The sequence below is a fragment of the Cyrtonyx montezumae genome, unplaced genomic scaffold (assembly GCF_038088225.1).
Source record: "Cyrtonyx montezumae isolate F1298 unplaced genomic scaffold, pur_monq_1.0 scaffold_17, whole genome shotgun sequence".
Lineage (NCBI taxonomy): Eukaryota > Metazoa > Chordata > Aves > Galliformes > Odontophoridae > Cyrtonyx > Cyrtonyx montezumae.
Genome location: NW_027071903.1, coordinates 23,240,439 through 23,268,418, shown reverse-complemented (window position 1 = coordinate 23,268,418; position 27,980 = coordinate 23,240,439). Strand labels below are relative to the sequence as shown.

Here is a 27,980-nt window from a genome sequence, read left to right as displayed (position 1 = left end):
ACACCATTCCCTTAGAAAACTTTTGTAAAAATCCATTTTACCTGTAGCATTTCCTTGGCACTTTTTAGAATGGTTGATTTGGGTAAAGCCTGTCTGAACAGTTTCTCAGCAGTACAGCCTGGGGACAGAGTAACTCACTATCTAGCCCCATATGAGAGCTACCCCTGTGCAGTGAATGAACAGCAGAGAGTTCTGACCATCTGATGCAAGGGGAATGCTTTAGCCACCATCCCTAATCTGAATTTTGTGCCAGGGGAGGCTGCCCTGGGAAGAGATGGAGTCACCATCCCTGGAGGCTTTCAAGAAAGTGCAGTTGTGGCACTGAGTGACGTGGTTTAGATGAGCTGACAGTTGGACTACATTGTCTTACTCATCTCTTCTAGTTGCAATGATTCTGTGAAAGCGGGAAACAGCAGGAACTTCAGAGGAGATCCTGCTCTGTGTTCATTTTGTGGTCCCAAGAGAGTCTGAGAAGATCAGTGGACCATGAGCTGGAGCCCCTTTTGCCACGGAAGGCAGTGCAAACAAATGGATTTTTGCTCAGTGGTGGCAGTGAGCTGCTCGTGTCTTGCTAATGAGGGTGATGTAGGAAATAGGAATTCAGCCACGCAAAGACTGGGGAAAACCCCAAAATGAAAGAAATTATATTTGCACAAGTTAGAGCAATCTCATCATGAGGGAGAGAGTGGCAAAGCAAGGTCATTAGAAATGGTGAAATTGTGTGTGTTTGTGTGTATGTGCCTGAGTACTTGGACAAAAGCAAGCCGTGGATTGTTGAGAGGCCGGAGCAGCTAAGTTCTTGCTTTCTTACATAGATAAATTGCCAAAGGAAACATTATCCAAACAGTTCCACTTCAAAGGCAGAAGACAACCTTCGGGGAACTTGCGGTACTTTCAATCTGGCCAATCACGAAGTGTAAAATGTAAAATATACATGTTTAAGAAGTAGGACACATGCCGTTCAAGACAGGCCTTTCCCATGCTCTCAGACCAGTGCAGCTTCATTTGATGTGCAAATGCATGATGTGTGATCTGTGCTGGCAGTGTGCTGCCTGCCAGCAGCACAAACATTTCACAAGCACCCTTTTGGGTTCCTTCGGCGTGCTGTGTGCACGGCCTCCTTGGCAGCCCCTGCAGCTTGAGCTTTCCTTACAGTGCGTTGCTGTTGTGGTTGCACAACCCAGGTTTATTTAGCAGGTCTCATCAAGAGACACCAGGCAAATAAAAACATCTCTAAACTAGTAGGGAGTTGCAGGATTAGGTGATAGATACTGGGATTAAATGACAGTACAATGAATTGTTACAGTAATGCTGCGAGGAAGACATCAGTAACACAGAATTCATCAACCCTCATGCCAGATTGTAGCAGCAGATGTCCCGGCCTTCCCATGTGCTGGAAACTTCTGGGCATTCCATCTGGTGGAAGGGACCTCCATCATGTGTTTGTACATGTCACCTGGGATTGGGTGAAATAATGATTCCTGGAATGCTTCCTGGCACAGCCAGAAATGACGCGGCCTCTCGCTGTCCTGCAATGCATTCTATAAACCTGTGAGAAGTAACTGTGCAAATGCTCATGACAGAGAAGCTGTGGCTCATGAGTGCGGTCCTTTTCAGTAGTGGTTTGAGTGATTTTAATTTTGTTAATAACAGAAAAAGAAAGTCGTGCTCTTCACAGTGCAACTGGGCTCTGCAGTACCTGTGCTGGAGGTTGGCTTTTAGTACAGGTTCAGGATTTAAACCCAGCGGTCTGAACCGTTTAAGAGTTAACCTTTATAGGTTCATAGGTACATTAGGTTGGAAAGGACATACAAGATCATCTAGTCCAACCATCCTCCTAACACCATCCCTACCCATTGAACTACTAAATCAAATCCCTTAGCAAATCCCTTTCTAACAAGTGCGTGGCACGTCGGTGTGCTTTCCCCTTCTAATAGTAAACTAAGGGGATTTGGGACATCAGACAACAGCTGTAGTGACTTTACCCTCCTGTACCGAGAGGTGAATGGTCTTTGTGCCTCTATTCCCAAATGATATGTTCTCTGGGACAGGTTCTCAGTCCTGTGTGCGTGCACAGCTTGTTGGAGGTAACCACGAGCTGGTGCTCAGACTGCCCCAGCATCGCAGCTGTGGTGCACAGGCAGTGTATCCTGCTCTTCACCACTAAAATGGCTCAACAGGTACTGCAGCCAGATGGAATAATCTGCAGCTTGTGTCAACCTTGAATCCCAGTGTGTCAGGTCTGCTCCTCTGAGAAAACTTAGGCAGCACTTATTAAAACTGGTGTCCCAGCACTGTATGTTGTGCCATTTGGAAGAAGAAAGTGGGACTCCGTCACCTTATAGTAGCACGTCCTAGTTGCACTTCAGTCACATGGCGTTATATCGCCGCTCTCACGTCAGCCATATCCCTTCTTCCAAATGGCACACCTTGAAAATTACTGAAGTTTCCCACTCTGCTTCAGACGTCTCTGAGTTTTCTGGCAGAGCCACACAGAGTTCCCTATACGTGTGTGCTGTCAGTGGGTGCAGAAAACACCGTGAAGACAGAGAAGGAAAGTGTTTAACGAGGACGAGGAAGAAAGATGCACGTAATGCAGCTGTAGGGTAATGTGCTCAGGGAAGTCTGTTTGAATTGAATGGGAACGTGATGGCACTGAAGAGCCACGGAGGCTTTTCCTGCTTCCTGGTGGAGACAGCTCCGGTCGTACCGCGCTGTGAATATCAGTCATTGCCGTATAAAGACGTTAAGAGAAAAATTGCTTCCTGTGTTGAAAGACTTAGTGTGCAGTAAATGGAGGTGTATGGATGCAAATGTACAGTGGTTGTAAATGCAGCTCTCCAGAGCTCTCGCTGTGATCATGCTGAGAGAGAAATCGGTGCTCTGAATTCAGTGTTATTATGGGGTTTTTTTTTCTGTTTTTTTTTTTCAAGACAGATCTGAGGAATAGGAGAGCATTATAATGCACTGCCTCCATTATGTGCAGGGCAAGCTGCTCCACTCTGGCCTCTGTGGGGAGGGAGGGGATTGTTCTTCACAGTTGGGCACAAATAAAGGTGTTAGTGCTGTTCAGGTAGTATCGCATGCATTGCCTTGTCTGAAGACCACAGAACTATAGTTGCCTTTTTTCGGGTCCTTTTTCTCAGAAGCAGTGCACAAACTCTGACTTTGCTATACCATTATATACATTTATTGATACATTTATTCTCACTGGCTGGGGGCCAACATGATGTTAATTCACTATGGATTGAAGTTTGCTTATGGTATCAGTTGACGATACTCTGTGCTTTCAGCGGTTGCAGAACAACCTTCTGTCCTTCAGTTTTCTTTGAGAAAAGCATTCCGTTGCCTGTGCCTATGTGAGTGGTTGGGGTGGTGAAACGGGCTGCAGACAGGTCAGAGGGACAGAGGGGAGGGAATATGCAAAGTGCTGGCTGTCTGCACATGAACCCACGGCGGGGCTGCACGTGGCACTGGGTAGAAGTAGAAAGGAAGATCTGTTTAATATGTTCCTGATATCCCATACTTTCCCTTTTGCAAATGCAGTTTCACTCCTGTTGTTTTGTTACCTTTTATCCAATCTGTTTTAGTAATGTGACTTTATCTACAGCGATTGCCTGCAGAGTGTGGGTGAAACCAACTGTGTTATTCTGTGATGCTGAGGTATGGCCAAAGCCATACAGCGAAGCAGCCCAGCACAACTAACGGAGTAGTTACTTTATCTACATTGACACCACTTCAAATGACCAACAAAATATCTGTGAATTTAAGGGACTGTTCAAGGGGTAGCAGCGTAGTACCTGGCCCTGAGAATTTTCCTGGTGTCAAATTAACATTCAGTCTGTCCTCTTCCCCTCTGTTAGCATTCTGAAATGAAAGACAAGTAGAACGCCAGTCCCTAAAAAGATCTGGGTGTTAATGTAATCATCTCTGTGACTCATGTACTGGAGAAAGAAAAGACACTGTAATTGTTTTAAACATTATCCAAAACTCAAGCTGTGATGCAGCCGTTTGCAAGGGTGCCCCACTGGTTCTGATGATTTCAGACCTTCCCCAATAGCTAAACTTTATGACCATAACAGTGAGGATGAACTCTGGCCACGGCCTAGATCTGCAATTCACAAGTGTTTTTCATACAGCTGCAATAATATTCTAGAAAATGTAATTGGCCTTTTACTTCATTCACTTCTGCAAATGAAAATAAAGCTACTGTGAGAGCAGATCTTTTGCTAAGAAAATATTGTTTTAAATATTTTTATAGCTCTGTCAACAATAAAGGAGTCTCACAGTCTAAAGTCTTTCTCTAAGCCTTTTTAATGGAAAAAACTTCATAGAAAATATCCTTTTACTTTTTTAATAACATATAACTATATACATGATTAAAAACTGTTAACAAAAGCTGCAGGGACTGGAAAAATGTTTTGTTGGATCCATGCAGATGGTACATTTAAAAAAGGAATTCACAAATCCATGTACATCAAACGGAGCTGCAGTGACAAGGTTGAAAAAAAAAAAAGGCAACTCTATTATTTACCTGAATGTACAGGGAGTAAAGCACAGACGTACAAATCACACAAAAAGAATACAAAAGAGTACACAGTGTAAATGCTGTTACCACAGGAAATCTTTTTTCAAAGTAAATAGGTAAAAGGAAATAAAATCTCCTTTGCCGCATTTTATATTGCAGTTTAAAGATAACTAATTTCATACTTGCTGTACTTTGTTTTTCTTAACTCTGACATACACTACAGTACAAGTATATGACATTTGCATTTAACAACTCAGGAATATTTTGATTCATTTCCATGTCTGTGGATGTACTGTCATTTCTGAATAATATCATGTATATATATTGCTTTAAAAACACATACACAGATTGACATGAGTTAGAAATACAAAATATTGAGGGCTACAACACTACAAAGTGCTGGATACCCTTGTCCTGGTCCAGCAGTATATTTAAGGACACACACAACGTCAAATCTAAAGGGAAGTGTTCAGAGAATGAAGAAAAGTAATGTGCAGAAATGACGACGTGCTGAATCAGGGCTGGAGTTTTCAGCAGTTGTAGTACAGACTCTGCAGCTAGGAAAACTCTTACACCCGAGGCCATAATTTTGTCCTTAAACCCCACAGAACGTATCTATAGATTATTTACTGCACTTTTAAAATACACTGTCTTAATTCTAAGTTAAAACATAAAGCAACACCATTAAAAAAAGAAGTCTGGGGAGTTCTGCAGCTGGAAGGAAGGAGGAGATAACGTTAGTTTAACTGCGAGTTTGAAGATTCAATAGGCAGCAGAAAATTGCGTGACAGGTTTGAAACATCTCACGTCTAGAACAACTTGCTCATATTTTCATCTTGGGCTGAACAAAAGCCAGATGTCTTTGCAACGTCCAATAGCAGGCAGTAAGCTCACCCAAGGCTCAGGCATGCTGGGGATTGCAAGCTGTGATTTCATAAGAAAATAACACTGAACTGATTTCTTTTCTGGGTTCTTCCTGTGGCAATGAATACTGAACAATTCTCAGCGTAATCACAAGCACTTCACTAGCAGACAAATAAGTGGAGACTGTGTGTGCAAATACTTGTTCAGAAAAGGAGAAAAAAGCTGAAAACAACAGTGACAACATCAGCAACACCACAACTAGGCAGGCAATGAAAGCTGAAACGCTCTGTGCAGCCTTGGGATCTGTTCCTGTTCTCCTCAGTGCCCTCCCACCCTGTCTGGCCATGCTCTTTTGTCAAGAAGGTAAAACCTTTTGAGTCCCCGTAGGTGATGGAGGATTTCTGCTTGTAGCAAGCCCTAAAATAATTATTAAAATAAGGTCTGAAAAACAAAATGCTTAAATCTCACTGCTAAGTATTTGTATTTTGTTGTCCACAGAACGAAGTAGTTCCCTCCCCAGTTTAACCTCATTATGTAAACATGCTGATTGGAAAGTTGCCTATCTAGAAATTGTTGTCTGGCTACAATTCAGTCTTCTATTTCTTAACATCCATGGCACTTGATTACTATGCACTCCTGGCATTTCAGGTAAATCTGCCTTGTAAAGCCCTGTATGAAACAAGAACATTAGAAGAAGGCAGGTCTATTTGAGAAGGCAACTCAAGAGCAGTGACTTTCTTTATTTGAAGAAGAGGAAAATGTGTGTGCGCATGCATTTGCGTTCAACGATTTGATAGCTAGAACTGCTACTGAACTGATGCCCAACAGCAACTTCATCTTGTTAAGATTTGATTTATAAAGATGTAACAATTCTCAAGAGAGTCTTATGAAAACATGCAGAGTTGGTTTGCATTAGTTACTCAATTATGTGCCCAGTATATATGCTGCAACTTATTTTCTTAAATACATATTGTGTAACGCTTTTATTCCTGAGTGCTGGTCTCCATAAAGAATAGAGAGGGTGGCATCACGTGCTCTTCTGCACTATGAGGTCTTTCATCACTTTAGGAATTCTTTTGAGGGATCTTTATTGTCACTGTTTTAACTTCAGAATATTCTCTCAATCCACTTTCACCCCTAAAAAAAAAATAGCATCAGCTTAGACCTGAAATTAATTCCTTATTGAGCAAAAACTTGTTAAGTGCTTCCTCACTGAAGATGTATCCTACATTTCTAGGTTTCCTTTGTACACTGATGCTGTACAGCTTGCCTTTCACAGAAAGCTTTTATCAGAAAACCTGAATATGAATTTACATGTCAGGTCACAAGAGCAATTGATAGCTCCAGCATTGGTAAGGAGATAGAGAATGACATGAAACCTAGAAACATTCACTGTCCCTTGGTGGAACCGTTAGGAGTGAATTTATGTCCTCTGTGCTTTCCAGATCCTGAAGATGTTCAACCACCAAGACCGCTGGCCAGTAAAATTACTGCTTATAATTGCAGCCAAGAAAGAGAAGATCCAAACTGAACCCTATGGGCAATGAACTGCTCACAACTGTGGATAAAGGTAAATGTGATTCCTAAACTCTGTTGTTGTTTTTTTTTTTTTTCCCTGACACAATGTCTAGCAGCAGAAATCAACATTTGTACTTACTGTGAAAGAACATTTGGCCTGCTCAGATTTCCACTAATTAACTAGAAAACTTGTTTTTGCCCTGGCCACATCACTTTACATACAATGCTATATACTGTCAGAAAGAAGCTAGCCACATTCTGGGTCCCAGCCATCTGACATGTGACTGTGGGATATGTGTTCTGCTCTGTGTGAGTGATGATTAATGAGTGTTTCTCAACGCTGTGTAGGATTTTCTTGTAGCCAGCTCTGGCCTGCCTCATCTCTTAGACAGCTCTGCTCAGGTCCAGAGTGGTAGTGGTGTGGTTTCTTGGGCATTAGACCTGCCTGCTCTGAAGTATGGATACTTGCATTTTTGCTATTCACGTGTTAAGAGATGGAGAACTGTGTTCTGGTCAGGTGAGCAGTTCTAGTACGTCTGCTGAATGCCGTGTGCACAAAGCAAACAGTATCTCTACCTCAAAGCATGTACAGGCCAAGTCCATGAATGGAGGATGTCTTCTATGTGAACCTAGATGAGGATTCTTTTGAACAAGCACATGAGAGTCATTTACTTATTTAGAGGGGTTACACCACTCGTGTAGTGATAAGGAGCTTTTAAGGAGTGTAAATGTAAAGAAATCCCTCATTGGGACTTTTTGAGAATAGAAGAATATTGTTAAGTAGCCTGAAAGTAAACAGAAATCAGTTGCATTTTGTACGTGCATGCAGGTTGTCTGCTGCTGTGAGACATGATGAGACATGAGATGTGTACATGTTGTGAGAGTGTAAAACCGAAGCACACCTCAACTTTCTGAGTTCATTTTTTTTCCCATGTGTGATAAAATTCTGTTAATTCAAATGCAGAAACAAAATAGTCCCACATAACATAGGGTTAGCACACACATCACAGTGCCACAACTGTAATCTGGCTGTAATACTGTATTAGCAATATTGATGCACACATACGAACATTTTCTTGCCCAAGAGTCGTTCTCTAACTGTTAACATTATTTATGCTATAAAATGTGTAGTTCAAAGAGAGATCTAAGAGACCTTGGTGTTTTAATAGGAAGTATGCAGATACAAGTTGGGGGCTGTGAAACAGAAGGTGGTATCTGACCAAAGATGCTGTGCAGTGAGCAGAATGATTACTCATCATACAGTGTAACAAGCAGACTCTATAATGCTCTGCCTGAGTTTCTCTGCTGTTCCTGGTTGAGAATCTACTGGAAATCAGTCTCTCCTGCAAGACTTAAAGAATGAATTTAGAGAGGGATTTTTTCAGTCCAGGGGACCCCATGCACTGAGAAAATGTGTGTAGCCACTAGAGATTTCCATGGTGCTTACAGGCAGGGGGGACCTCAGGTTTATTAGTGCCTGCAGTGATTATAGGGGTGATGGAGAGGGTGGAGCACGGGATTCGCTCACAAAATCCAAACACCAAAGGTATTTGTAGGTTTTCTGAAAATAGGTTTTCAGAAATCTTGGTGTGAGAGAGATGACTGCCATTATAAATATTTACTATTCATGCTTAGTAGTATCAAAGCTATGGATGGGAATCAACTGCAGAACTGCTGTTAATTTTTTCATGGGAGCTGGGGTGCTGTCTGCTTTCCTCCTCACTCTCTTCTGGAAAACTCCACAGTGCTAAGATGTGAATATTTTGCTTGCACAGTTAACCTCCCTGAAGTCAGTGGGGTCACTCTTGGGTGTCAGGTTACTCATGTGCTCTTTTGAGCTTAGTAGTTTTAGAATATTTTCACAATGATAAGAGTTAGATGAGCTGACATATTTATGCCAGTGTGAGATCACCTCATAACTCATGAATGTGGAGAATAGTACAAATGTGTTATTCAAAGTACTCCCTAATGAGGGAAAATATTTCAGACTATATAAGAGCTTATTTTATAGATCGAGCTGTATACTTCAACAAATCTAAAGTTTTAAAGAGTTTGACCTTTAGTTTTACTGCTGAGCTTGCCATTAGCTATAAGCTATTTTGAAATCTTAGGTGAGACATATCTGGTGTACATGCCTCCTGCAAAGAAATTAATTGAATCCTTTGTATGAGTAACCCATCTGGGGCTGATGCAATTGCTGAACTTCTCTGTGATTGTAATGAGAACTTGAAACTGGTAACATTTTAAATTAGGTACACAGACAATATTTGGTGCTTATTTCTAAATGGAATAAGCAGAGATGTGCAAGCTTTGTAATCGAAGATGAGTCTTTTTAAGGGAGGTAAACACATTTGTCTATCCTTCTCTAGGTCCAATTTAATTTAATATTGCTTATAAATTCGAAAAAGACAGATCACTTTTTAATTAAATGCCAGCACACCGATATTAGTAAAGGGAAAATATAGCAAAAGAAGCAAAAAATGGCAAAACAACCCTGTGAAACAAGTGCACAGAACCATGTACAGAGAATCTTTATGGAAAAATACTGATTAATGTGGCTAAGGAAAACTTGGAAAACTCAGGATACAGTTGGAAAAAATACCAAAACATTTCCAGTATCTTTCAGAATAAGAAGAGACTCACAGTAACTTGTGTTGCTGTGTCACAATAAACACAAAAATCAATAGCTAAAAATCACTTGCAACTGGTAGTGGTTATGAATCATTTTTTACTATACCTTGATCCTCCAGTGGGAATATTTTCTGATCTTAACTAACAAGGACAGATTCACTGTTTATTAAGTTGGAGAACTGAAAACAGTTCAGAAGACAGTAGTGTAATACTTACATCTCTCTACCGTTGCCAGACATTTTGAATCCTCCAAAAGGACTTTGGGCATTTAAGGCATTGTAGCAATTTATCCTGTAACAGGAAAGGCATTAAGTTCAATTGCAGTGTCAGAGGCACATTTGGACAACTCTGGAGATACTGAATCTGGTGAAGCTAAGGATACTGTGCAGCTATTAGTAATAACAAACTTGTATCTTGCTGAAAAGAAATGATAGACTTACCCCACAAAAGCAACATTTGACTCCCTGCTCATAAAGAGAGCGGGGTTTAGTTTCTGAGGGCTAGAGGAGGGCAGGGAACACCTGGACACAGCTTCACTAATGAACTGTTTGTTAATCTGCTGACAATCTTCAGTGCAAGTTTATAACACAAAGCTATTAGATTTGAATTCATCCTTTTTCCTCCTGATTTTTCTTGCATCAAATTGCAAGCTATTAAGCTTGAAGAACAGCATTTTGTGCACCTAAAGATGCAAGATAAATAGGTGTCCCCTTGGTTCCTTACTGCAGAAAATACATGATGCCTTAAGCCTTCAGCAGGAACCTCACAGGATTCTTCTGCTGCACAGAAAGGACCATTTGTAGTCCTGCTTTGTTCTCAGCAGCTCTGGTCAGCAGCATAAGGGACAACCATGCCAACAGAATGCAAGGCACTTCCACTTAATAGCATTGACTGCTATGAGCCAAGAGACAACATCCCCCAGCAGCTGTTCTGTATCTTGCGTAGCGATTCACCACTAGGATGGGCTAGATAAACACTTTTCAGACAAAGGGTGCAAAACTGAGGGAACATGATGATAATGCGTCGAATTCTTTATCTCCAAGAGCAGGAGTGTGATAACTTGTGCCTTACCAGACTGTCCCAGCCTGCATTGCTGAAGAGACTGTCAGGGCCTTGTTTATGTCATTTGTAAAGACAGCAGCTACCAGCCCAAAATCAGAATTGTTGGCTCTCTCTATAACTTCATCCACGGTTTTAAATCTCAGTATTTCTTGAACAGGCCCAAAAATCTGCAAAAAAGATTCATCATTAATTTGTAAAACTGCTCAGTCGAAGGCTTTTTATTCCCGTTCTGTTCTGCTTTTAAAATGGCCTGTCCTTTCCTGTTTTACTTTCTGTGAAATTTCACAGCAACGTTTGTTACTGATAAAACCTGTCTGTAAAGCTACGTGAATTTCCCAAAACAGTCTTCACAGTGAAACACAGCGATTTCTCCCTTTATCTTGTCAAAGTCTGAGACTATACAGCAAATGACAAAAATTGAGCTTCTTTATCTACACTGATGCTGTCAGTTGATCTGTGCATCAGTTCTGAAATGATTTTACTCTTTGTTGTTGTATAATAGTAATTTTCAGTCTAAAGCTTTTGTCTTAAGTTAGAAAAGGAAACAAAATAATGTTTAGGACGTTTTAAAATGATCGTGCCCTCGTATGTGAATACCTCCTCCTTGGCAATCCGCATGTCATCTGTTACGTTGGAAAACACCGTAGGTTCAATGAAGAAGCCCTTCCTTCCCAGCCCTTTACCCCCACATTCAAGCTTTGCTCCTTCAGTAATGCCGCTCTGAATCAGTTCCAAGATCTTGTTGTACTGTTTTTTATCAATCTGAAAAAGAGAAGAAGCTGTTTGACTTGCACTTGACAATCAACCCCAAATTAGTTTTTTAGGCAAGCAATATCCCAGAGAGTAGACTCATGCATATTTTCCCTGCCAGCTTGAGATGCCCAAGATCTACAGATAGCTGCTGACTGCAACGCAGGGCTGTCTTCTTAAGGATGTGTCTCTGTGTGTATGTGGCTTAACCCACATTCTTGCTAAGGAATCTGGTTTGTACACACAAACAAAGCAAGGCATTATTTTTTTTTTGCTTCAAATTAACTTCTTAAAATTGGATAAGCCTACCTTGTTATTAGTGGCAGTACATTTTCTACAGATGTATGTCTAATTCTGACCATCCTTTGTTTATAATTCCCACCTCTGTAGCAGTCTACAAGCGCAGTCACTGTTGTAGATAATTCCTGATAATACATGCCTGCACAGAGACTTTTGCAAACTTCTCTCTTATAAATGGTAGCACTTTACAGTTTGCAAACACATCTTGGCGGCTGAAGACCAGAACCTGCTGTTAAAATTGGGAGGAAAGCTTACTAATGTTTAGGAAGAGAGTTTTCACTAAACATCTCCAGCCTGGGATTGCAAGGGAATATGCGGAATATGCAGTGAATGAACTCTGCCCTGTTAAGAGTTAAATGCTTTCCAGGCACCTTCTGGATTGTAGAGCTGAAGCACTGTTCCTTTACCTGTGGCCCTTGCTCCGTAGTTGGGTCGAAAGGACTCCCCACTACTCTCCTCTTTGCACGTTCTACACTTCTTCTAACAAACTCTTCATAGATTGATTCTTCCACATAAATCCGTGAGCCTGCGGTGCAGCACTGACCTTGATTGAAGAAGACCCCCTGGTGAGCCTGCTCCACAGCATAGTCCACTGCAAGAACAAGATAACATACACTGTTCTTAAACATCATAGACACATCTAATTTTGTATGTATAGTGCACAGTGTCACATCTGCAAGACAGAGACATCAGATTCTGTGATCCTCTTGGCCTATACAAGTGACCACATGAGGCTTTAAAACTATCAGTCAATTATGGAACAATCAACCCATGATTTCTGTTCCACCTCCTTTGGATGTAGAAACAACACATCCAGATTTAAGCAGGAGAGGAAAATCCGGGCGTGTTTACACATTCAGGGATAAATTCTCCCACTGGGTTTAACAGCTGACTAGAAAAGAATTTGGGCTGTGTGATACTGAATTTATCCTTGAAAAGTGATGACTTAGAGCGCTGCAATACTTCTGTTATCAACTGTAGCACTTCAGAGAACACTGTTTAAGGTATAGTCTTTTGTGGAATAAACAAAGCAACAATGTTTTACTCTCAGTAAATTTCAACAGAGGTGTCTTATTCTGCCTTCAGCAGGAGGAAAAAAATTATGTTGGGTGTTCCCTGGACTAAATTCAAGTTTTCCCAGGCAGCTCCATGGAAACTGAAAACAATAGTGGACAGAGCTGATTAACTGATACATCTCATAGCCAAGCCTGGCACAATGAAGGGCTCAAATATCCATTCTTCTCTGATTTTTGTGGATTTAAAAAAAAAAATTTTTAATGTGCACTAAACTTTCAACAGTTTTGTCATGCTTATTGCTGAATTTTGGCACAGTTTTCCTCAAACAGAACAGCTCCTTTGCAATGGTGAGCAATTGTCTGCTGTTCTTAAATAATCAGAGCTTTGAAGTTTGAGTTTCAGGTCAAGTGCTGGTGGTTGTAATTATGGGAAGGCCAGAGAGCTTCAGGATGATATATTGTGGAACCGACAGTCCCAAGGAAGACTTTGCTCGTCTCTGTGCCCTGTTAATCCCATGTGGGCTGCAACTTCTTACCAGGTCTTCAACCTTATTTGGCGGATACAGCAGGTCACAGATAAACTACAGCTGTGTGGCAGCTAGGAGCATTTTATCCCTCCCCAGGGAAAAACAGAACACAGACCTGCTCCCAGCATATAATGCTCTGCTGGAAGTCTTCAGATGATCCAATCTGAGTAAGTAGGTTAGGGACATTTGAGACATGGCTAACTGGGGTAAAGGCTCAAACATGTGCACCTGGCTCCAGCTGACAGGAGCCTCTTTGGCCTACCAATTAGACTGTAACTGCAATTTAGCTGCCCCAGCATGGGAAACCTTTCCCATGTAGGAAAGACTTCGACAACTGAGTGCGGTCAAGCTTTCTCTATCCTTTCAGACACTGTTAATTTCTGAAAATGAATGTGGGATTCTAACCAGCTCTTGTAATATATGCTATGCAGAACCATTCTACTCACTTTTTCTACTTAAAGACCAAATCTTAAATGTCTGTTTCTTTGAGTTGCAAAGTTCTTAGAAAATGTAGTAAGTACAGTGTGTCTGCATGAAGCCTGAAAGGACAGCTCGAAGCAAGGTCTTGTTCATCTTAATGGGGTGATAACTTCAATACCTCCTGCTAATATCTCCTAAATATCAACACTGTTAACTATTTCATTGCTGATCATTTCAGCAGAACTTCCAGTCTGTGTTTTTATCCTGTCCTAAACTGCTGTCCTGTACCTCCTCAGGTGCCAAAAAACCCAGCTGCAGATCATCCAGTTGCCAAAATCTTTAGCTCCCTGCTGACACTGGCGATGAGGATATTTCAATACACAATTCTTCAATTGTGAAAACATGTAAAATGGAAGTCTCCATCTACAGCTAATATTTAAATAGCTTAAAAAGGAATCCTGTACTGATCAGCTACTCAAATTAATTCAAAGCCCTCCCTTTGTATAATGGCCTTGAATTTACCACAGACCATCTTACTGCAGAGTTTAAAACAGCAGATACGTATGGGACCGTGATTGTGATTAATACTGTATCTCTGTGCTTGGTTCTCACTGTTTTTCTGTTTTGTTCTTTGCAAATCTGTATAAAAACATCATATCCCTGGTCCTTTCTATCATACTGAACAGTGCAGCTAGTTACAGTTGTATTGGTCCATTTCACTTTGGCTAAAAGATAAGCCTTAAGATGAAGAAATAGAAGGAAGCCACTGAAACACTTAAGAAAAATGTGGAAGTGCTGACTTACAATCAGCATCTGCAAAAATGATGTTTGGGCTTTTCCCACCCAGCTCCAATGTAACTCTCTTCAAGTTACTCCTTCCAGCTGCTTCTTGGATCAGCTTCCCAACCTGAAAGGAAACGGAGACAAGTTTTACAGGCTATGTAGTCATACAGTTCACTTTTAACAGCCAATGCTGGACACCACTGGAACAGAGCCTTAAATATTCCAGCAAGTTCTTCAGTCTAAACAGATTTTCATCATCAGTGGGCACCATTCCAGTTTCCTTGGAATTGGAGAGAGGACAGGGCAAAGCACAAGGTGTGTGTACCCTTCATCCTTTCCTACCTATGCTAAAATGGCTTGGATTTGATTTTAGGGTGCTTTAGGAGAGCTGAGTTAAATATCTGAAACTGACATAGCTGGAGTTATTTCCATCAAAACTACTGCCATGTTTATACAGTTTTACATCTATTGCCAAGAGGATTGCTAACCCAATTTTTAGTTTAATGCAGAACAAAATAGATCTGATAACAAAATATGTATTAAGCCTTTATTAAGCATATTACTATTTATCAGTAATAACTGCTATCACGCTTCTTTATGGAGTCCAGGTGATAGCTATCCAAAGTGATGATTGCTATTAGAATTTATTTCACTCTTATTACTTGTAAAGTGCTAGCCAAACTGTTTGTAGGAGAGTATTCGTTCTCCAAATTCAGTTTTCAGCACCAAAAGTTTTAAATAATTCAATGGTGAAATCATGATCGAGAACGTGTCAGATTTGGAGGAAATCATCAGCCTTTTCTGAAGGATTAGCAGCATACCAAGCAGGGCAAGAAGTTAGAAATGCACCATCCCAGATCTGACCCTCAGCTGCACCACAGATAATCTTAATACGGGTTGAGGAGGTCAAAAGCACCTTCAAATATTTTGGTAGATTGTGGGGTCAGCTGGAGCAGAATGCAGCCCTGTGAGAAAACTGGAGCAGCATCAAGTTGCAGATCTCACTAAGGAACATAAGGATCGATTAAATGGAGTAGCAGGCTGACAGCTACACGTTTGATGTGTTCTGTGTACCCAGGACAGAGGGCAGTGCAGCTGGGAAGGCAGCAGTGCTCCCTGGAAATTCTCTTTTCCCTGGATTAATGAATCAAAAATAGCTCAGATTCTGTAGTCACACTGTAACTGTGCCTCTCCTGGAGCTAATAAAACATCACAGGTTATCACCCAGTAAGGCACAGGATTAAGTGTCTCTTTACAATATAGAAGCTTGAGAACCATCTCAATTGATTTCTCTTAACTGTGACATGTTTTAAGGTGACATGGAGAGTCAGATGCGGTGTGAGTCTGCAGTGGGACATCCTTCTCCACCCAGAACTTCCTTCTCTAATTGGATTTCTCAATTTTCCTTTTCTATGGCCAGGTGAGTGGGATTCACCGCAGTAAGGGATTAATGGTTGGGAAGCTAAACCTCCTAGAGAACTGAAGTCTGTCTCCTGGAGAAAGGTTAGTCAGCACTATAGGAATTAGAAGGCAAATGGAACAGAAACCAGGGTGTCCATGGAAAACAAATGAAAAACACAAAGAACAATCAAACACCCAACTAACCAAACAAAAAGACACACACAAAGCAAAAACACCCCAGCATAGAGAAGTTGTCAGCCATTTCATGTACCTTTGTGATTAACTGTTTATCTGGTGATACCACAATGGTGTGTAACTGAGGGTTTAAAAAAATACAGAGAAATGAATGCTAATTTCTTTATCCCTATATGGATGGAGTATTGACGTTATCATGAAATTCCTTGCATATCCCCTTAATTGGAGCTGATATTATTGCTGTGTTTGACTGACAGCCAGAAGTGAACATGGAAAAGAAGGATGCTTTATGCCCTCCACCCCCACTACACATATCCAGCACATCATCTGCAAATTCCAGTCTCTCAAACTCTGCTGAAAATGTACACTGGAAACCGGTGAGTGCTGTGTTTATAGGCAGTGCCAGCTAATGCCATTCACACCCTCGCTGCCTTGAACCTCCCTCTCTCAAATAACAACAGTCACCTATTTCCCCTCAAAAATCCACCAAGAGCAGAGCAGACCAAAGCAATCAGAGCTACGTGTCCAGCCCAACATCCCTTCTCCCCCTTCCAGTGCACCTCTCACATGTTAAAAGTGTTCTGTCCATGTAAATACGGACTTTGAAAGAACTACTCACTAAAAAGTGATTGGTAAATGAACAAGTCTGAATATCACAAGTGGCAAATAGAGACAACAGTGCTAATCTGAAAAAGTGTTGTTCACAGCATCATTAATAGAGGGAGGTTATTGTCGAGTATCCAAATAGAAACTCAACAGCCTCACTATGTCCTTCTCATCAGAAATCAGCACAGACATCAGGTCCATAGGGCTCACGCTGCTCAGCACTTTCGTCCACTGTGCTTCCATTGTCCCCTATATACACAGGTTGGAAAAAGCCTTAGGGAGGGCACCAGAGCTGTGATTATTTAGTGACAAAGACTGCCTTTTGTAACTGACCTCTGTAAAGAGAAAGACAGCATGAAAGGGATAAGTGATAGTGTTCCAATCCGTATGGTCTTTCAATACATGCTTCCTGTGGTGTCTCTCAGCTCTATCTGTGAGATCCCAATAGGCAGCACAGCCTTGCAAAGGAACACTGGAAGAGAGGACTCTCCCACAGATAATAGAGCTGTGTGGTTATCCAGCAGGAATGTTGGCAGAGAAAACTGCGACTCCCCATCTTTGTTTTGAATAGGCTTCAAGATTGATATCAGGAGTATCCCTGGATAGCTTGTGAAGTACCATAACCTTGAAAGCTGTGTGGAGGGTGAGGCAGATGTAATTTGGCCCATCTCAAAGAAAACAATTTGTTACTCAGAACAACAACAACAAGGAAGATGATTAAAGAAACACTGTGGAGCATCCCTGTGCAAAACAACTTCTTGAAGAACAGTTTCTGGACTGCAAACTGCATGACATTAGGTACTGAGAGTGTACTGTGACACACAGCATTTGGTTGTTGATTACTTCTGTGCTCAGTGTCTCCTTCAAAAGGATGCTCATGCAGTAATCTGAAATACTTCTCTGCAGAAATTCAAAGATGTCTGTTGATTTCATGTTTTCTTCATTTTCTGTTTCCAGACAGAAGACAGCATCTAATGGTGTAAGTGCTCTTGTCTGTAAAAGCATTGGAAATTTCACAAGTCAAAAGCAAACCTCCAAAGTTTGTGATTGCTTCCTCTACAGTTTTGTCAGATGCTCTGGCTTCTCCTCTGCTCTGAGTCTCCTCTGGTCACGTGTAAAGCTGTTAGAGAGCACCTGAATCACAGGGAACAGCAGAGTCCATCTGAACAGCGGATAATTTTATGCATGAGTGTGAAGGTAAGAATGCACAGGAATCTGTGTAAACTAAAATGTTCCATTAACAGTGAAAACTACAGAAGAAATCTATGCCTCATCAGTTACTTCAACATTTCAAGTAACTGAGTTACTGATCTTTGCTATCATAGCTTTCCTGGGATGCTGGGAGCACATCTAAGCGTTGCAACTTAAGAGAGATAAGGGGAGTCCTAGGGAGATGGTATGATGAGATGGTTCCTTCTGTTTTCTGGACTTGTTTTCTCTCTTGAGCTATTGAGGCACAAATGATCTTTTTTTTTTTTTTAGCAAAACTTTTAAATCCTTGGTTCTGCTTAATCTCTGATTTTTATTATTATATATATTTTTTGAATCCAGATGCTATGCCAAATTTTCCTGAGAAACATTTCAGGAACAAGATATTTGGGATACATCCCCAGATTCAGCAAAGATGAATGTATTTTGAAATACTGACGTGAAGAAGAGCAGCTTTATTTGACTGTGCAATGCCCTGAGTGAGCAGCAGCCCTAAAATAGCACAATGAATAGTGCCGCACAAGTGAAAAGGGAATCCCACATAGAAATCTCCAGAGAGAATCCTAAGCTATAAATGGTTTATTTGTTCCTTGGATAAATACTGGTCCCATGGAAGTCTGTGGCTAAACTCATGTTGACTTTGAGAGGGCTTATACATCACCCCATTTGTTTCAGTTTTAAGAAGCAGTTCTTGTAGGCAGCAGTCGTCCAAGTTCCCTAAGTTCTACCAAAATCACAAGGAAGGAAAAAGGAAAGGACTTCTTTCCATGCAGGAAGCTCAACCTTTCCAAGATACAAATGGTTAAGCTGTTATTATTAAGCCATCTTTCAAGTTCTTTGTATTTCGAACAAGGCGTGTCTGTGGTTCTGTAAGCTCACAATCTTCTCAGAACAGGACAAATCACCTTTAGGATTCTTGTTGTTAAAAGCAGAAAATTCCAGGATGTAATTCTTCATGATGTCCAGAACCAGCATGAGCTTGTATGATCCAGAAGAGCTTACACAACTAGTACAGTAGGTAGACATTCTGTCTACATCGTGCACTGTGACATTCATCTCATTTCGGAAATGAAAGGAGATTCCTGCTGAGTAAATTAGAATCAATGGTAATACAGCTGTTAGCTACAAACATTTGTTTGGCATGAATCAATCTCAACTCTCCTGTAGTTTGCTTTGATGGTCTCTCTTGTATCTTGTTGACTAATGAGATCATTCTTTGTTAATCTAAGTGCATAAAGAAAACATTCTGCCAAGCAAAATGCAGGCTCTTTTTTTTTTTTTTTTTAATGTTCTTCACAGACCTTTTGTTTACACAGGCATCCAGAACAATTTATTGGATATTTGTTTGGGTTAATTTAAAGAAGTGCTTGAACGAAGACCTAAATCCTATCTTTAATCTGCCTGCCTTTTAATGGGTGGTATTTGAACAAAGTGGAAACCAGCCGCTTGAGATAAATTTCTAGTTGGCCAGGGCTTCAAATGTTTTGTGTGCTATCTGTGATTCTCATCTTGAGAGCATTTAACTACTGGAGAGAGTTGCAAGCATCTCTGATTTGGAGGTAACACATTTGTTTCTGAACAGAAATTATTAGAACTCGTTAAGCTTTTGCAAAAAAAAAAAAAAAAAATTAATCCAGACAGTCCCATATATACTTTTTTTTTTTAGCTGCATAGCTTCTCAAACTTGATAATAATCTCTAATCTTAGGCCTTATACAGATTATAGCTAACTATTCCATGTGCTTCAGGAATTTATAGGTACCCAGTTTCTGTTTAAATGGAGCACACACTGGCATGGCCAGACATCTTACAACAGTCAAAATAACTGCATTTGCTGAGATCCTCTATTCACAGTCCTGAGTGGAAATAAAGGCATGTGAAGAGTAAACCAGAATCTGAAAATGTCTTTTCCCTGCCACTTGCTGGTCTTTTACCTTTTGCTGCTTAGCAAAATTTATTTCATGCAATAAGAAGGTAGCAGAAAAATGAACATCTCTGCATTTGTTGATATGTGTAAAAACCTTCCTCTCATCTGCAGTTGTCTGGAAGTAAGTTCTGCTGCTCATTTAACTCTAAGGGAAGAGACCTGTGTAACTTCTGTACTTCGGAGCCCTGCAGCCCAAGAGCAGACACACAGGTAAACCAGACATCCAGGGACTAAATCTGTTCTGAAGCTCAGAAAATGAAAGGACTTAAGTAAATTGTTGCTACTAACTCCTGCAAAGGAATTACATTTTAAAAAGAACTTTAAGGGAGATAGAGAAATACACAAGTTGAAGCAGAGAGAGTCAGAGCAAAATGGATGGGCACATACAGTGAATAACAGGAACAGTGCAGGAGATGGCTGAGCTTTGCAGAAGCACCCCTAAGGTCCTGGCAGGCAAGAATTTCACCCTACAGCTAAGGACTGGAAAGATTGAGGAGATGTACAGTAAGAGGCAATGGGATGCTAAATTGGAAATGATGTTCCAAGGTAAGGTAAGAAAGGAATGAGAGCCAGAGTTGACATTGTCTGATTGGCTGAACAAAGATTGTTTTTGGCAGTTCAATTTTCATGGGATTGTGGAAGATGAGGAAAAAAACGTATCAGTGATTCCTGAGAGGAGATTGCCATAATTAAGGAGTCTCATGGATCAGCTCTGGTTCACTGTAACATCACCGTAAAAATAAACGCTTCTGTTAAAAAGCTGCTGAAGAGTATGAATCAAAGCAAGCAGAGAGGCCAAGAAATCTGCTGAAATTTAAGGAGACACAATATTTTTAGGCTTACTTTCTTACTCAGTATGATTTTTTTCTTTCAGTGCAACAGATGTTGAAGCGAAATCCATAGCTGACCGTGTTGGGTGCCTGCAGAACCCTTCCTAATGAGCTGTGGAAGGAAGTTTTGAGAGCAGTGCACTGTAGGGCTGGGAGAGGAAGTGATCCATGGGAGGATCTAAGGTAAGAAAGACATGGAAGACTGCTGTTCTGATCTGCATAAGCTAATCCATAAAAGGGAGTGCCAGGAGGAAAGAAAGAAGTGGACTCAAGCAGTGATGGTACCATGGGAAAATAGGTCTTTTCAGATAACTGTTTTTCAAGTAGTATTTGGAGAAGAGTGAATGAAAAGTAAATAGTGGTACTTAATTTTGAAAGTACTGAAGAATCTGAGAAAATAAAGACAGGGAGCTCCATCCAAACATAACTTTTCTTTTCCTAGTCAGTTATGTTTCTCCCTAGATTTACTGATCTCCTTAGAAGCAGTTTCCACCACTGTTGGAAACACACACTCTAAATGCACACAGTTTCTTTCACACTGTGCAACGTTTCGCTCCTTCCTACAATAACACGACGGCAAATCTTGAAGAGGTTGCAAGGACGGCCACTGGTAGTTATTAAATACAACTGTCCACATACACTTTCAGGCTCAGGAAGTATTTAAATTACTGATTACCAAAGGTTATGAGGGAAAAGCATCACTCTACACATGCTTTGTTCTTCTGTAAGCAGTCCAAGATAAGGTACTAGGCTGGACAGATCTTCAGTGTGGCTGTGTCAGGCTTTATTGAGATAAGGTCACGAACTTGGCCTTCTTGCTGTTATTTCTTTTGCATGTGGGCTGGAATCAATACATCTTGTAAATCATTAGCATTAATATTATTTGTAGGAAGAGCAGCCTTTAAAAAAGCTCTCTAAGACCTGATGTTTTTTACAGGCCAACAGTGAGTTTTCAATAGTCACAAATACATACTTGAAAGGTAAACCATTTATGTATTTATTTAGTTATTTATTTATTTTTGAAAGAACTCTTTGGTAAACTTGAGAAAAAATAGCTGCTGCAGACATCTAAACCTGAAGATCTTCACTATTGTACTGATAGATTTTTCTGTGAACCCTCACATGCTGAAAGTATTAACTGCCTTAACTAGCACCCAGACAAAAGGGGGAGACAGAAGTTTGTATCGTTCTGTTTACGTATCTGATGGCTATCAGAAGTCCTCGTCACTGGAAAGTACTACTGACACGCTTCAGGAAAGAGCAGAGAGACAAAATACTTGCGTTATTATTTCATTAGAAATTGAAAAGTACCTTGAGAAGTCACACGCTCTGCAGTTCAGCTCATATCACAGCCTTGTTTTTAAACTGTACAATGTTGACTTGCTGTTACAAAAATTCAGTGTTACAGGAAATCAGAAACAATATGGTATAGTTTACACTAACTCTGCATTAAAATGTTCCATCTGTTCTTGCTTTTGGTTCTTAGAGAATGTCTTTTTCATCTCTGTAATGCTTTTCACTTCCTATTAGTAAGGCTTTTAAAGGTAGGCACTGAGTTAGTATAAAACCCACAGCTTTTGAGTTTAAACGCCTATTAAAACTAAAGCTGTCTGGAACTACAATAAAAATTTATTTTGGCTACAAAAGACAACTTTGAAACCTAACCCATCTGTATTTTTCCTCCTCCAAACACAGCAACATCCTGTATCATAGAATATTTAACTTAAACAGAGACCGCATATCTTTATGAAAACAATTGTTTCAACTTAATTTATGGGGGGTAATCAGCTCATATTAAGGTTTTCAGGTCTCCAGGATGCTAATATAAATTGGTTACAGGAGATGTAATAACTAGAGTAATTCCTCCAAATTATCTGAAATGTGCTGTTGCTGTTGACTCAGTATATAACCTGCCCATGTTGTAATGTAAAATTGCCATAAAAATTCATGTACAGTGGCATACAGTAATTGCAAGTTAATTGTGTGTGCAAATTAGGCATACTGGCCAAGTTACATTTTACTGATAGTCTGCACTCATGTGCATTGACTTCCAAACAATTACAGGATAATTCCACCAAAGTTATTTATTTGTAGGAGTTGATCTAGTCTTTGCAAGCCCTGGGCACAGCAGGGAGGCACACACGTACCTGGTAAGGCTGCTGGATCAGTCAGTTTATTGACTGGAGAACAAACTCGACTCACTGTGAAGTGCAGCATCCCTGGGATGCATACAGCCTGCAACTGCCATGAGTGGGAGTCAAACATATCAAAGAGAGACTGTGGATCCCTGGGGTTGAGCTCCCCCCATAGAATAGTTTGACAGATTTTGCATTGAAAAGGGCCTGTTTTTAGCACCCTCTAAATATAACCAGCCCTGAAACTCCCACAGAGATTCCTTTCTGTCTGCCTTCAGAGGATGAGATAAGGCTCCCTCTCCTGTGACTTCAGTCTGGAGTACCTCTATCATCCCCCCCAACCCTGATAACAGCTGGCTTTCCACATATTTGAGAGCAAGGCATGATCTGAGTTGAGGGATTCGTTTCTCTTTCTGTAGATTACAACCTTCATCCTAACCTTTGTAACATCTGCATCTTAGAATCAGTACAAGACATTTTGGGATCCAGGAGGCAGTTGGCCTCCCTTCATCTTCGGGCCAGCTTTTTTTTCCATCATTTTGGACACAGACACCTTGGACGATTTCCTTTTCACCCCGCAATCTTTCCTTTTTAGACCTTCTCTTCCTCAGTATATTTGAATGCAGCATCAAAGCTGAAGTGTATTTGCCCATTTGCCCTCTTCCTCTCCCCTTTTCCCCACTTATGCCAAGATACACAAATTGTGGATGCTAAAGCAGATTTTATGTATGTTGTGATACACACTGGATGTTCTGCTTACTTACATGTGATTCACATCCTCATAAGCCCACAGGAAATCCCAGCAATATTTTTCTAGCCGTATCTCCTGTGCTGAGGTGCTGGGCACAGCAGGGGCTGGAGGAAAAGAGCCATTTCTGCTTTGGATATACTGCAGTATATAAGCTTAGCTGAGAAGGACCGATCAGTATTATTAAAATATATCTCTTTTACTCAGTGACTGTGAGAAATGCAATGCAAGGACTTCATTCACATGTTATGGCAGTGCACCTGGGAACGCTCTTACCTCAGTGGATCCAGTAAACGCAATTTTATCAATGCCAACATGAGATGCTATTGCTGCACCAACAATTGGACCAAATCCTGGCAAAATATTGACAACTCCTGGTGGAAAGCCAGCCTACCAAAATAGGAACAGATGAAGGGAAGCGTGATTTATGAAGCCTGACAGAGCATGTTAAACCAGGCATGTGCCAGTGGTTCCTTCTCCATAAGGAGGGACAGAGACATTATTCCTGTCAATTATTCTTACCTCCTTGATGAGGGCTCCCATATAGAGAGCACTGAGTGGTGTTTGTTCTGCTGGTTTAATAACTACTGTATTGCCACAGCACAGAGCTGGAGCAATCTTCCATGCAAACATCAGCAGGGGGAAGTTCCACTGTAGGAAAAAATAGAAGTTGATGGAAAAATATTGCAGTGGTGTTTTGTTTTCAAGATGTCAAGCTGCTACCTCACTTATTTCTCAGGCCTATCCTCAACATAAATCTTTCCCAGCACAAAGCAGGGATTTTTTTAATTACTGCCATTAAGAAAGTGACAACAGTGACCTTCTGGTTCTTTCTCTTCAGTTCAAAGAAATACAAGTCCCACACACAGTCTTCACAGAAGAATCTTCTGTTTTCTGTTCACTTTTTTGTAACACTGCCTTTTATTTCATTTACTTTTTTGCAGCTGGCATTTTTAATTCCCCAGAACAAATAGTTCCTGCTTCCATTTCTTATGTATATCGTAAGACATAAGATGTATACTCAAATTATGCAATCACTAAATGAAGGAACTGCAATAGAATATAAATGTCAGGTTAGGTTGAAGTATTTCACTCGTATCTTTTCTTAAAAACTATTCTGCAGTTTCAGTGAAAGGCATGAAAAGGGCAGAAAAAAGTTGAGAAAAACTGCTGAAATAAAAAATCAGTGTCGTCATTGACTTCAGCTTCATTTAACTGCAGCATAAGATGTAGTGAATTGTATTAATTTGGGGCATAAACAAATGGTGAGTAAAGGTAAGAGTAAAAAGTATTTCACTTTCTACATCAAGGCCTGATCCTAGCAGGTCAAGTGGACAGTCCCAGTGATTTCAGTGGAAATGCCAGAGTAGTAAGGTAACTGCATTTTCAGAATCACTCTTAGAGAGGCATATAATAATCTCCTATGGAAAGAAAATAGAAAGTATCAGTCAGCCACTGGCCAGAACATGTTAGTGCCTGATGCATATCAGCTGCCACTCTCATGGACATTTCTCTAGCCCCTGGCTAGCTTGAAAAAATACACAACTGTCTTCCCATCACTGAACACCCAATTTTTTACTCCCTCAGTTGTTTATAAACTCCGGAGACAAAGTGATGTTTTAATTCCATCTCCAGTATATAAACCTAGGAGGGGAGCTATTGGGCCAACAGCGTGCTGACAGCCTGCACTTGTAATGCTATTGCACAGAGAGCTCTCTGACAGGCTTTATAGGGAAGTACGCAGCCCTGTTTACGCTAAAAAACTGCCAAAGAGAATATGTTTTGATGTAAGCGTGGATTTGAAGGAGGATGAGGAGTGTAGTGCTAGACTTGCTGTTTAATTTTAATTTTGTAATAACATATTTGCTAGCGTAATGGCTGAATGCACACAGCAGCCCTGGGGCTGTACTGTGACTGGTAGCTGTGCAGGAAATATGCAACAGATTAGCAGTAGTGTTAGAGTAGATGTGCATGACAGCCATCTTGAGGTTCTGTAGGAGAAACGGGTGAAAATGAACAAGTGTGGTAGATGGCTGAGTACCTTGGACAAAGAGTTTTACAGATCTAAACTAAATAAATCCTGCTCGGCCAAGTTTCTTCAGCAGGCCTGTCAGTTACGATCGGGGAGACAGTCCTAAGAGGTGTCAGGCAACTGTGGGGTTAGATGTTGAGCCTGCTGTTTTGCAAATGCTGGACTGAACAGTGGGCACAGAGGTAGGTGTGAAATCATTTATAAAGGATGACTTGTAAGTCAGGGTGGGATAATGTGGAGATGTTTGCAGGATAGGTGTAGCCACAGAGTGCTAAACACAACAGCCATCCCCTGAATACATGAAATGACAATAAGTTTAGATAGAAAGATGGCTTAACACTGTTACAGTAATCTCTTCTGGCTGCTCCTCTTTTAACGGAAATGCTGTGTGTTGCTGTTCTCTGCTTTTGTGGTTATGAACAAAATGAAAAACATCAACACAGCTTTCAGAGAATGTCTTGATTAGCTCCCCAATGCTTTGTCAGGGGAAAAAGCTTCCGTGCAGTATTTTAATAGCCATATACAAGCCCTCCACTGAAATTTCTGCCAAAGCCAGTTAACTAGCTCTGAAAACGTTAACTTTTCAGTGTAACTCCCACGTCCTGCTCAGCAAGAGTATGTTAAGGATGTCTATCGGAGTGTAGGGGCAGTATGAGACTTGATAAAAAGCTGTGTTTCTCTCTCATAACAAATAAAGTAAACATTTAGTGTCTCTTATTAGCTGCACAATGTTAATTGCAATGATATGTCTCCTGGAGTTTCTTCTCCTCCAGCCTTCTAAAAGAAATACCAGGAAAGAATAGAATTAAAATGCATCACATTCTCCCAGGAACTGAGGAGCCTCTTAAATCACAGTAAAAACTAAATAAATAAAAAGACTGCCACAGCAAAGCATCAATTTTCCATAAGTTGTGTGAACATCCATAACCGCTGCCAGCTTATTAACACTGTGTTTTGCTTTGCTTGTTTTAATCATGAGAATTCTATGACTTGAGAACTTAACTCCTAATAACAGAGCCTAAACCCTATTAGCATGTTCAAATAAGCATTTGCAGGGAGGCTGTTAAAGATATGTCAACAATATGAGCTCAGCTTTTTTCGTAATGGAAAACACACATAGCTGAGGACCATGTTTTATGTGTCTTTAAAGAGAGCTGGTTCAAATGAAAATAAATAGAAGGCTCTAGTAGAGATACTCACAGGGATGATCTGTCCACACACTCCGATGGGTTCATGTCTTGTAAACGTAAAATAATCTCCATCTGAAACAGATGAGCATGGTTACTCTCAAGTGCAGTTTGACTTGGCAGAACAAAAAAAAAATAAGAGGGAAAAAAGCTCTAAGGATCAGCCTTTGATGGCAGTAAAAGAAATAAGAACTCATGGAAATGTTTTTTCATGAGCCAGCATGGGAAACCTAGGTTCAGGAGCAATCTAATTGTTCTTTCTGTAGAACAAAGGAAGCAGGCATCCCATCAGAAAGTAACCAGCTTTGTAGAGCACAAAGAAGGGCAGCAGCAAGGAAGACAGTTACTGGTCTCTGCTGATTTCAGGCTGAGCCAAGTGAAGAGTCACAATGGCAGTTACCTGAACGGACTGACTAGAACACAGCAGAACAAAGGTATAGATGCAAGCAGATGTGGGAAAAATAAGGTAGCATACTTCTAATTCACCTTCCATTGAAGACAAGGGAAGTTTAAAGTAGTGGAGTGAAATACCAATATGTGTAGATTCAGATCTTCACAGACCACAGGTCTATGGCTGATGTGTCTGAGCGTAATTCACTGCGGAACTCAACTAAGGGGACTACAGCGCTCACTGCATAGCTGTGCTGACAGCTGACTTGTAGAACAAGACCTGCATCAGATGTGGCCTCACGCTAAACATGCAGTCGATTTAAGATTGCAGGGAGAAGCTGAATGCAGCTGGAAAACAACAACAGAGAATCAGAAGTTTTCACAAACCTTTTGGTCAAGAAGTGGTGAAGAAATGAAGGGACAAAGTAGCTGGAAAATCGGAAATTCTGAACTTTTCTCACTGGACTTTGACAGAGAGACTAATACCAAAGATGCCCAAAAAGCAGGCTGCAGACTCAGAAAGAGCAGTTGCGGGTGGTACGAGGTTTGAGGGAAATATTTAACTTTCTGATCTGGTAGTTGTTTTTAAGGTCCTGATGAACAAAAATGGCAAAAACAATACATGGGGTAAGATGTATCATTAGTTAAAGTGAGTGCTGTTATGCTATATCTGCAGTCCTTAAATAAAGAAAGCACTGCTGAGCTCAGGTCAGCTTGAGTCATGTCGTGAAATAAACATATCTGTGATTTGGGGTCAGGCCTGTGGTCTGTGCAAACCTTTCACGTGGCCTGGCTTGCTTATAGCAGCAGGTCTCTGTGCTGGCTCATTTTGCACAGCTGGTATAAGTGACTGCCATGGGGGCTGATGGAGCTCATGTTCTTTGACAAAGCTGCATGGTGGTTGCTGCTTCAGCCCTTACTG

General features: G+C 40.8%; 1 protein-coding gene across 1 annotated transcript in view; it reads right to left on the bottom strand.

The window, feature by feature from the left end:
• Positions 1-4,301: 4,301 nt before the first annotated feature.
• The window catches only part of ALDH1A2 (aldehyde dehydrogenase 1 family member A2), a 52,370-nt gene continuing 28,691 nt past the window's right edge, over positions 4,302-27,980 (bottom strand). Inside the window, exons 5-13 of the mRNA XM_065733803.1 lie at positions 26,682-26,743; positions 23,972-24,100; positions 23,726-23,839; positions 14,421-14,523; positions 12,061-12,245; positions 11,201-11,365; positions 10,613-10,770; positions 9,758-9,832; positions 4,302-6,529 (exon numbers count right to left, since the gene is read on the bottom strand). Coding sequence (XP_065589875.1) covers positions 6,457-6,529; positions 9,758-9,832; positions 10,613-10,770; positions 11,201-11,365; positions 12,061-12,245; positions 14,421-14,523; positions 23,726-23,839; positions 23,972-24,100; positions 26,682-26,743 — 1,064 coding nt within the window. The 3' untranslated portion in view covers positions 4,302-6,456. The remainder of the gene's footprint in view (positions 6,530-9,757; positions 9,833-10,612; positions 10,771-11,200; positions 11,366-12,060; positions 12,246-14,420; positions 14,524-23,725; positions 23,840-23,971; positions 24,101-26,681; positions 26,744-27,980) is intronic.